General features: G+C 35.6%; 1 protein-coding gene across 1 annotated transcript in view; it reads right to left on the bottom strand.

Annotated features, from left to right (window-relative positions):
• The window catches only part of LOC107599805 (cAMP-specific 3',5'-cyclic phosphodiesterase 4D-like), a 44,034-nt gene extending 33,221 nt beyond the window's left edge, over nt 1–10,813 (bottom strand). The window contains exon 1 of the mRNA XM_016291491.1: nt 10,672–10,813. Coding sequence (XP_016146977.1) covers nt 10,672–10,799 — 128 coding nt within the window. The 5' untranslated portion in view covers nt 10,800–10,813. The remainder of the gene's footprint in view (nt 1–10,671) is intronic.
• Between the last annotated feature and the right edge of the window lie 1,633 nt (nt 10,814–12,446).

Genomic DNA, 12,446 nt, shown 5'->3' with positions numbered 1-12,446 from the left:
AAAAAAAAAATTATTGGGGAAAAACTAACAAAAATACTGATTAGATAATGATGATACGAATTCTACTAATAAGAACAATATAAAACGCACCAAGGATTAATGAGCTACTGGATTCATGAATCTTAATCAGGTTGTGTGCATTCGCTCGAACTGATTTGCTGAAATCAAAACAGGGACGATAATAGGTGAGCGCCAGCCAATGAGATTGCCGTTTGCGCATTAGTTCCGCCCACTACCGGAGAAAGCGGTAGTTCTTCAAAGCAGAAGAATTCCAAAGGAACGCTGTTATTTTGACAGCAAAATACAACAAAGAATATCGTTTACATGTAGCGCGCATAGGTAGCGCGTCAATTCTCTCTCTCCCTCTCTCGCTGCGTGTGTGTGAAACAAAGCGACGGCGAGTCCGTGCGCCTTCACACTAGATTTTACGGTACGTTAAATACAGGTGCATTGCACATCCATTCAGATGAACTGAAAAACAGTACAGATCGCTTGACGGAGAGTGAAACTCTGATGCGCTCAGTCAGAGAGTGTTCGGTGAGTGAAAATATATCTGAGCTAAACTTATACTTAGCCTCCAACTCACACACTGGCGAGTAAAATCTGAGAATTTATTAGCATTTGGCCAATATTAGACATCATTTAGTTGCCCAGAGTGAAGATTTAGTCGCATATGTGAGTGATTTACTCGCAATGTAGAGGGTTGAGTTCAGTTCTGAAATTAAATTTCTCTGAACTATCAAATGAAGAAAAAGTTGGCATTACATAAAAATATTAATTAAATTATTTTGGCCATTAATTTTGAGCAACTTAAAATATTAAACAACAAGAACTTGCAATGTCAAGTTTGGTGGTGAGGGCCCAACACTTAATGATTTGAATAATTTGTATTTTTGGTGAAATCATGGGTATAACATGATAACATGAATATGTGTTGTTCAGAAATAATATATGTTTTAGCTCTATGTAGTGTTTTTTTATTATATTTTGTAGAGTTTTGGATTATATTTTGTGTTTGTGTTATGTTCCAAGTCACCTCTGGGGTGATTATTGTTCACATGTTGTGCTTTTTCCATTGTCACAAATATAAAAACTTACTTTGGTATAGAAGTAACTCTTTATAACTTTTTCAGTTTGCTCAACAAACTGAAACACAAGTTAGACAAATTAAGAAAGTTCTACATCACTATTATATAAAGACTTATATTAACCTAAAATGCAATGTGATTGACCGTGGATCTGTAAAACAGTTTATTGAACATGTTTGATGAAAGCACAAACAAACTTTAAGTGTTAAGCAGATAAAAATTTTTCCATAAGCTGAGTAAACTAAAAAAAAAAATGAATCTGTTGCCTTAAGTTTTTAAGTTCTCTCAATTTCAGATTTTTTACAGTGTACCTCAATTATTTGAGTTAATTAGGTCTTTAAAAGTGGTTGTCGCCTCTATAAATAACTTCTATAAATACCTTACAGCAGAAATTACAACAGAAACACATGCACTCACCTTAACACACACTTCCACGAAATGCAAATATTGCACTTTGCCACATAAAAGCCGTTGTAATTGGATGGCTCTTGGTGTGTTTATCTAACAAGCTGCTATAATGTGTTAGTGATGTCAAAGCTTAAATGACATGAGAAGAAATGGGCCATCTATTCCATCAGATTAGGTGTCATACAAAACATAACAAATCCGCAAATCTCTCTTTTACATAGAGACAAATACACACAGATTAAAACACACTTCACGAGCTGGAAGATGCAAGACTCTCTTAAATGCAACCGCGAACTGGAAATTAGAAACGTCTATTGAGATCACTAATAAAAAGCCCATTTAACTGGTTTGATTTGCATCCATAATATAACCACACAGTATGTAAATTCAAAAGATGGTAATATTTTATTAGACTAGCCTAAATGACAATAGTATGAATGACAGGATATGAGATGGCAACTTCCATCAGATTAGGTGTCATACAAAACATAACAAATCCGCAAATCTCTCTTTTACATAGAGACAAATACACACAGATTAAAACACACTTCACGAGCTGGAAGATGCAAGACTCTCTTAAATGCAACCGCGAACTGGAAATTAGAAACGTCTATTGAGATCACTAATAAAAAGCCCATTTAACTGGTTTGATTTGCGTCCATAATATAACCACACAGTATGTAAATTCAAAAGATGGTAATATTTTATTAGACTAGCCCAAATGACAATAGTATGAATGACAGGATATGAGATGGCAACTATCACTTAATGATTGGTGTGTGACATGCGTTGAGTCACTGTCATGCATTACAATAAAGCAAAATTAACAGGAAGCGCAGACAATAGGTTCAATATAGGAGGTGAAGGAAACACATACTGACACACACACGTTGCCCTGTACACTGATGACATCAATAAGATGTCAGTGAGATTTCCTACTGACATCTTAACCTTTTTTCATACACACACACATTCTGAAAGCAATGCCGTGTTTGCTTAGCTGAGAGCCATTATTCATGGACACTGGCAACTATCACTTAATGATTGGTGTGTGACATGCGTTGAGTCACTGTCATGCATTACAATAAAGCAAAATTAACAGGAAGCGCAGACAATAGGTTCAATATAGGAGGTGAAGGAAACACATACTGACACACACACGTTGCCCTGTACACTGATGACATCAATAAGATGTCAGTGAGGTTTCCTACTGACATCTTAACCTTTTTTCATACACACACACACACACATTCTGAAAGCAATGCCGTGTTTGCTTAGCTGAGAGCCGTTATTCATGGACATGGAATGGAGCATTCCATGAGCAAAGGGGGGTTGTAACCTGTCTCTTTTTTTGCTAGCCTTTAAAACATTCAGACACAAACATAACAGGATTATGCACTAAAATAATCCTGTGAATCATCAATATGCAATATCTCAGAGTTTGCAGTGACGGATGACTGCTCAGATTATTCTTCACACGCGCAGTACATTTAAACAGATACACAAAACCAAAATAATCAGTTATCCACAAACAATCATCACTTGCTTCTAAAATAAGCAAATACAAATGGAGAACAAGATGGGACAAGAGAAACAAGGGTGAGGTATGTGCCCTCTGGCACTGCTTGCAAATATGCTACAATCCATCAGCAGCCTTCTCATGTGGAAATATCAGTCCGCTTTTTTGCCATTTTACTATTTTTTTAAGGTGATTGCACAAACATATTGGATATAGTATTGGTCGACATACTTTTTTTCAGTTCAATTAAAAGGAGTAAAATGAGCAGATTTCATAACATATCTAATCATGTTCATTATACAAAATGTATTTTCATCTTATACACATATTTACATCTACAACAGGTGGTAACTGCATAAAAACAATTACCGCTCTTACAAATGAAATAATGAAATAATTGAAATAATCTTATTTATATATACTTAAATATTATTTAATCATAATATATAATATAATTAGAATATTCAGGTGATAAGTCAATGGCTCCCAAAATGCAATGTGCAAAACATTTTCTCTGATTGAATTTATTGACTGAAGTTTATTCAAACCATTTATATTTAACTTAAATAAAATATATATAAAGTGTGTTTTAATATATATTTTAATATTTGATGGTGTAATCATTGGATAAAGTATATTTTTATATTTTTATATGTATAAAAACTAATTATTTCAGTAAAATAAAAAACACCTTAAAGTAATAAACATACAAATTTGATGACGTAAAATTTACTTGGGGCCAAATCATCTCTACCCTTATTTGACAAGCAGGCAACATAATGCATCAAAAATGTTTAAATCTATCCAACAGTTACACTTTAACAAGTCAGTGTGAGACAGAGAGTAAATAAAAACCCAGAGGAAGAGTACTAGTAGAAGAGAATGTAAATAAAAGACAAATTCCTTAGGTAGCGTGAAACTCAATTTGTGGAATGTAAGTGGAAAAACAAAGGGTTTAATACATAAGAGGAAGCAGAGAGTTGCACAAGATGTTAAAAAGAGATATGGAAAGCCAAACAGTTGATGTAAGAGGGGAGAAGGAAACAGCAAGCATGGGGTAATAGGTTAAGGGAGGCAGAAGGAGATAGCCAAGAAGTTCTCCTTTACCCGTCTGTGTTCTTAAGTGAACTAGTGGAGCGAGACCGGGGCTTCATGATAATGCTCATTCTGGACGCGGATTTCCCTCTGCTAGCGGCTACAGCTAATCCCAGCAGTGTGTGTTTGTTTTCAGTCCTCACGTGAGTCTCCAAGCATGAACATGACTCGGTCGAGACGGCCCTGCCTCTGTTTGGTCCACTGACAGGAGCCCCTCGTGTCCCGGGACTCTCTAACTGACCGGGCAGGCGTTCCAGTGTTTCTGTCACTCCACAACCGGCTGCTATAATTCAAGATAATCCGTCTCTCCCCCACTCGCTCTCTCTCTCCTGAAACTCCCACCCTGTGTACTTTCCTCCCTCCCTTCCTGGCTGGCTGCAGGGCTCACTGCTTGGACTCATGTAGTAATGACGTAGTCGGGGGTAGGGCGCTCCTCGTGTTTGATATGACTGAATGGAGGAGGCAACTTAACACCTCAACTTTTGAGGTTTCAGATGACAGGGAAAAATGAAAGGAAAGGGATCCCAATGGATGGGAAGGAGTTGCCCAGTAGTATGAATTCACACTGAGTCAAAAGATTTAGTGTGTATCTGCACATCCTGTGAAGCCTGGAAATTCAAAACCCCTTCATCCACACGAGTCATTCACAATGAACTTATTAAAAGCACTTTCACGTACTGTGCAATGACCAGCATGTAATAATATAAGAGTCATTTAACGGCCAAAACAGACAACAAGGGCTCTTCAAACATCACTGAAAGGTAAAAAAAAGACTAGTACTCAATGTCATGTACCACTTTTCGATTAGAGTACTCTTCAACAAAGAAAATCGAACACACACACACATTCTGAAAGCAATGCCGTGTTTGCTTAGCTGAGAGCCGTTATTCATGGACATGGAATGGAGCATTCCATGAGCAAAGGGGGGTTGTAACCTGTCTCTTTTTTTGCTAGCCTTTAAAACATTCAGACACAAACATAACAGGATTATGCACTAAAATAATCCTGTGAATCATCAATATGCAATATCTCAGAGTTTGCAGTGACGGATGACTGCTCAGATTATTCTTCACACGCGCAGTACATTTAAACAGATACACAAAACCAAAATAATCAGTTATCCACAAACAATCATCACTTGCTTCTAAAATAAGCAAATACAAATGGAGAACAAGATGGGACAAGAGAAACAAGGGTGAGGTATGTGCCCTCTGGCACTGCTTGCAAATATGCTACAATCCATCAGCAGCCTTCTCATGTGGAAATATCAGTCCGCTTTTTTGCCATTTTACTATTTTTTTAAGGTGATTGCACAAACATATTGGATATAGTATTGGTCGACATACTTTTTTTCAGTTCAATTAAAAGGAGTAAAATGAGCAGATTTCATAACATATCTAATCATGTTCATTATACAAAATGTATTTTCATCTTATACACATATTTACATCTACAACAGGTGGTAACTGCATAAAAACAATTACCGCTCTTACAAATGAAATAATGAAATAATTGAAATAATCTTATTTATATATACTTAAATATTATTTAATCATAATATATAATATAATTAGAATATTCAGGTGATAAGTCAATGGCTCCCAAAATGCAATGTGCAAAACATTTTCTCTGATTGAATTTATTGACTGAAGTTTATTCAAACCATTTATATTTAACTTAAATAAAATATATATAAAGTGTGTTTTAATATATATTTTAATATTTGATGGTGTAATCATTGGATAAAGTATATTTTTATATTTTTATATGTATAAAAACTAATTATTTCAGTAAAATAAAAAACACCTTAAAGTAATAAACATACAAATTTGATGACGTAAAATTTACTTGGGGCCAAATCATCTCTACCCTTATTTGACAAGCAGGCAACATAATGCATCAAAAATGTTTAAATCTATCCAACAGTTACACTTTAACAAGTCAGTGTGAGACAGAGAGTAAATAAAAACCCAGAGGAAGAGTACTAGTAGAAGAGAATGTAAATAAAAGACAAATTCCTTAGGTAGCGTGAAACTCAATTTGTGGAATGTAAGTGGAAAAACAAAGGGTTTAATACATAAGAGGAAGCAGAGAGTTGCACAAGACGTTAAAAAGAGATATGGAAAGTCAAACGATTGATGTATGAGGGAGAAGGAAACAGCAAGCACAGGGTAATGGGTTAAGGGAGGCAGAAGGACATAGTCAAAAGTTCTCCTTTACCCGTCTGTGTTCTTAAGTGAACTAGTGGAGCGAGACCGGGGCTTCATGATAATGCTCATTCTGGACGCGGATTTCCCTCTGCTAGCGGCTACAGCTAATCCCAGCAGTGTGTGTTTGTTTTCAGTCCTCACGTGAGTCTCCAAGCATGAACATGACTCGGTCGAGACGGCCCTGCCTCTGTTTGGTCCACTGACAGGAGCCCCTCGTGTCCCGGGACTCTCTAACTGACCGGGCAGGCGTTCCAGTGTTTCTGTCACTCCACAACCGGCTGCTATAATTCAAGATAATCCGTCTCTCCCCCACTCGCTCTCTCTCTCCTGAAACTCCCACCCTGTGTACTTTCCTCCCTCCCTTCCTGGCTGGCTGCAGGGCTCACTGCTTGGACTCATGTAGTAATGACGTAGTCGGGGGTAGGGCGCTCCTCGTGTTTGATATGACTGAATGGAGGAGGCAACTTAACACCTCAACTTTTGAGGTTTCAGATGACAGGGAAAAATGAAAGGAAAGGGATCCCAATGGATGGGAAGGAGTTGCCCAGTAGTATGAATTCACACTGAGTCAAAAGATTTAGTGTGTATCTGCACATCCTGTGAAGCCTGGAAATTCAAAACCCCTTCATCCACACGAGTCATTCACAATGAACTTATTAAAAGCACTTTCACGTACTGTGCAATGACCAGCATGTAATAATATAAGAGTCATTTAACGGCCAAAACAGACAACAAGGGCTCTTCAAACATCACTGAAAGGTAAAAAAAAGACTAGTACTCAATGTCATGTACCACTTTTCGATTAGAGTACTCTTCAACAAAGAAAATCGAACACATGTGGCTGTGCTTGACTAGTTTGTTGGCGCTAGTCTAACGGTTCACACATAAACTCATGCCAAGGGCCCTTAGAGGTGTTACAGTGACGCATAACACGTGTCAACCAATGACAGGGAAGCAGGGAGTATCGCTTGCAGCTCTGCTCACTTGATGGTTTCAATAAACATTTAGACAACAGGCTTGATTTTATCTTCAGAGAAAGTTTACAGATCTGATCATGAAGTAATTAGTTTGGGAGAAATTTGTCAATGCTAAATTATAACAAATTAAAAAAGATACTAGACTTTAAAAGACTTTAATGGTGAGTGTGTGTTTGTTTCACTCCATATAGACAGCAGAGTAATCACACAATATCAACAGCTGATACAAGTTTGTGCACATTGTTGCCCCCCTGTGTTCACAAGAAATTAAAGCAGATAGTACTAGATAAAATCAAGAACATTTCCTAACAAAGTCAATTATAGAGTGTAAAAACAGAATGTAAACACAATTAAGTATTCATTGTAGGTGCTGTGGAATTAACCAACCAAATCACTGATGATTCACAAGTTGACACACTTTTTACTCCGGTGAATATTTCTTATTCTTTTTTTTTTAAAGTATATTACTATATAAATACACCCTATGAAGTCTGAACTATAACTATAACTATAAAAATAATAAATATAAAAAAAAAAAAGTATTATTTTATTTATAATTTTATGGTGTTGATAAACACCAAGAAAAAACAAAAAACAACAAGCAGTAAAAATAGCTAAATTCAAAGAAGAAGAAGAAAAAAACAGATTAACTGGCTTAGTTAGTAATGTGTAACGGGGCCGGCTGCTATAATTCAAGATAATCCGTCTCTCCCCCACTCGCTCTCTCTCTCCTGAAACTCCCACCCTGTGTACTTTCCTCCCTCCCTTCCTGGCTGGCTGCAGGGCTCACTGCTTGGACTCATGTAGTAATGACGTAGTCGGGGGTAGGGCGCTCCTCGTGTTTGATATGACTGAATGGAGGAGGCAACTTAACACCTCAACTTTTGAGGTTTCAGATGACAGGGAAAAATGAAAGGAAAGGGATCCCAATGGATGGGAAGGAGTTGCCCAGTAGTATGAATTCACACTGAGTCAAAAGATTTAGTGTGTATCTGCACATCCTGTGAAGCCTGGAAATTCAAAACCCCTTCATCCACACGAGTCATTCACAATGAACTTATTAAAAGCACTTTCACGTACTGTGCAATGACCAGCATGTAATAATATAAGAGTCATTTAACGGCCAAAACAGACAACAAGGGCTCTTCAAACATCACTGAAAGGTAAAAAAAAGACTAGTACTCAATGTCATGTACCACTTTTCGATTAGAGTACTCTTCAACAAAGAAAATCGAACACATGTGGCTGTGCTTGACTAGTTTGTTGGCGCTAGTCTAACGGTTCACACATAAACTCATGCCAAGGGCCCTTAGAGGTGTTACAGTGACGCATAACACGTGTCAACCAATGACAGGGAAGCAGGGAGTATCGCTTGCAGCTCTGCTCACTTGATGGTTTCAATAAACATTTAGACAACAGGCTTGATTTTATCTTCAGAGAAAGTTTACAGATCTGATCATGAAGTAATTAGTTTGGGAGAAATTTGTCAATGCTAAATTATAACAAATTAAAAAAGATACTAGACTTTAAAAGACTTTAATGGTGAGTGTGTGTTTGTTTCACTCCATATAGACAGCAGAGTAATCACACAATATCAACAGCTGATACAAGTTTGTGCACATCGTTGCCCCCCTGTGTTCACAAGAGATTAAAGCAGATAGTACTAGATAAAATCAAGAACATTTCCTAACAAAGTCAATTATAGAGTGTAAAAACAGAATGTAAACACAATTAAGTATTCATTGTAGGTGCTGTGGAATTAACCAACCAAATCACTGATGATTCACAAGTTGACACACTTTTTACTCCGGTGAATATTTCTTATTCTTTTTTTTTTAAAGTATATTACTATATAAATACACCCTATGAAGTCTGAACTATAACTATAACTATAAAAATAATAAATATAAAAAAAAAAAAGTATTATTTTATTTATAATTTTATGGTGTTGTTAAACACCAAGAAAAAACAAAAAACAACAGGCAGTAAAAATAGCTAAATTCAAAGAAGAAGAAGAAAAAAACAGATTAACTGGCTTAGTTAGTAATGTGTAACGGGGCTGACGAGACGAGAGGCGTGCGGATCCATGTGCAAGCTTTTATTCAAGAGACGTGGTATAACAGGCAGGGTAGAACAATGGCAAACAGGTATATGGCGGGCAAAACACAAGAATAGTCCTAGGGCTAGCATAGGTCACCGATCGGCAGACAGAATCACAGGGGCGAGACGAGAGGGAAAAATCCAGGAAAATAGGCAAAGATCAGAAACCGCAAAAACAGACAAGGCAAAACAAGGAAAACACGGAGACTTGGAAAGGGGTACAGGCTAAACAATACTCCGCCGAGAATGGTGGTTTGAGTGGGTGTTATATAGTGAGTGAGGTGATAAGAAACAGCTGTGTGCAATGAGTGCAATCAGTGCAGTGTGCAAATCGTGCAATGAATGATGGGATATGTAGTCCGGGGTGCTATGCAACAGTTTGTGTTGTGCGAGAGTCAATGTAAAGGAAAGGGTGACCTCTGGTGGTGAATAAACGACAGTCCATGGACCGAATTCGTGACAGAGCAATTATTGAACATTTCTACCATTATTAATTAGAAAAAAAGATTTTATTTATTTAATGATTTATTGATGTAGGGGCATGTTGTCACACTATATCAGGTAATGAGAACTTGCTATATTGACAATTAATTGAAATGCATTTATTTATTTATTTTATTATTATTATTTTGTCTAAAGTAAAAAAGGATGTATTCCACATTTAAAATATTTTCTGTGACTTTTAAAAAAACAAATTTTTTTTTTGCCCAAATCAGCAACAATGACATGATAATTTTCATTTTCATTTCATCTTATATAAATATATAAATCTGCAATCTATCTATATAAATTAATATATATAATAAAAAAGATGCCAATAAACAATAAATTGAAAATAAAATGGGGAAAGGTAATATACCTTAAGATAATAAAAAAAACTATTGCTTCGGCCAGCAGAAATTGTAATAAACAGACCGTTATAAACATTACATCATATAAAACATGTGACAACTAAACCCAATATCAACATGACCCATTTGACATTTATCAAAATTAAGCCATGGTGCAGTTATATAATGTATACCAGTGTGGTTTCATCATGTTTACTTGCTTACACAAGAGCAATTACAAAAATATGCAATCGAAATTTAGCTTGATGGATCCTTAAGACAGTTATAAAAACAGACGACCACTGCAAAAAAAAACAAACAAAAAAAAAAACATTATAACATTGTTGCATTTGTTGATACAGCCCCAACTAGTGTGTACTTTTAACCGGTTAAAAAGGTACACTGTAAGCCATATATCTATCTAATGTGGAAGTTTGTATGTACCTGCGTGACTTGAACCAGCGTTTCCTTTTCTTGCCTTTCAGTGAGTTTATATTAAGCTGGCGGCCATTCCAAGTAAAAGTGCTAAGAAAGAGAGAAAGAGGAGAACCACCAGGAGATTCACTAGCCATGGTGTCCTGAGAAAACTGACAGCTTGACTGACCCCAAATAAGAGAGCTTCAGCTTTGTGTGAGGAAAATGTCCACGTCACTACTCTGACCTCATCCCATAATCCAATAACACCTGTCTGGCCTTCTCGCATTCAGCTGGTATGTCGGCAACACAAGCTTCTGTGCTAGTAAACTGTACATGAAACTATGTCAAAAGTAAAGAAAGTAATCAGCTTTAAAAAAAACAGATTATAGTTTTGTAAACTTAGAACAATTCTATGCATCTTAAAAAAGCCAAAATCTGGAGCCTCCAAACATGCAGTAACTGTTCTTACTTTTGTGGTTAGGGATTAATTTAATTTCAGTTGAGCAAGAACAGGGCTCCAGAACGTGACCAAATTTTGCATTTTGCGACCATTTTTTGAGCCGGTGCAAGTAAATTTTGTGAGCAGTCGCAGTGTCACACTGGCGCGACCACCACGTTGTTCAACTCGCGCTGCCATTTCTGTTGCATATGAGAAACATCAAACGTCAAACGAAACAAAAGCATACGCATCCAAAATAAAAGTTTTTGTTTACATAATATATGCGTGTATACTGTGTATATTTATTATGTATAAATAAATACAAACACATACATGTATATATTTAAGAAAAAATCTGTTATGTTTATATATTTATATATAATATAAAATATAAGAATATGAATATATAATGTATAAACATGTAAATATTTTCAGAATATATACTGTATGTGTGTGTTTATATATACATAATAAATATGCACAGTACGTTCATATATATAAGTTTTGTAAACAAAAACTTTTATTTTGGATATGATTAATACTTTGATAGCACTAATATATATATATATATTTGTCATCTCTCTGAAATTAAAAGAATACTGCACATTGTAATCTCTGAGTTAAGTCTATTTATTATCAAAGCACTTGTCAGTAATACAGTTAAAATGAGGAAAATATGTGAATGATTGCATTGCAGGTTGATTTAAGGTGTGCCCCTAAATTTTCTGCTTGTGCTCCTAAATTTTCAATCAGGGGCTACAGTGCTCCTAGTAAAAATAGTTAGTCTGGAGCCCTGTAGAAGGTGCTTGTTTCACAAGTCACAACTGTTCATATATTTTCAAACTAAGCATATAAAAATGTAACCAAGTTCAGAGCATATTCAGATCCTTATTATTTCAAATTTTCAAATGTTTTGTTCTTGCACTCTAATGTATTCATATCTGAATGCTAAAATGCTATTTTAATATCCTTTAAAATATAATTTATTTCTGTGATGCAAAGCTGAATTTCCATCAGCCATTACTCCAGTGTAAAGTGTCACATGATCCTTCAGAAATCATTCTAATATGCTGATTTATTATTAGAATTATCAATGTTGGCAACAGTTGTGCTGCCAAATATTTTTGGGAGAAACTGCAACACTTTTTTTCAGGAATCTTTGCTGAATAAAAAGTGAAAAAGAACCACATTTATTCAAAATATAAATATTCTCTAACAATATAAATCTTTGCTATCACTTCTTAACAATTTAACACATCCTTGCTGAATAAAAGTTTTAATTTATTTCAAAAAAAGAAAGAATAAAAATTTTGATCTGTAGTGTATATTGTTAGAAAATATTTATATTTTAAATAAATGCTCT

This window comes from Sinocyclocheilus grahami, unplaced genomic scaffold (genome assembly GCF_001515645.1).
Source record: "Sinocyclocheilus grahami isolate Dianchi unplaced genomic scaffold, SAMN03320097.WGS_v1.1 scaffold272.1, whole genome shotgun sequence".
Classification (NCBI taxonomy): domain Eukaryota; kingdom Metazoa; phylum Chordata; class Actinopteri; order Cypriniformes; family Cyprinidae; genus Sinocyclocheilus; species Sinocyclocheilus grahami.
Note: the sequence above shows the minus strand (reverse complement) of the source record. Positions and strands in the feature narration are given on the sequence as shown.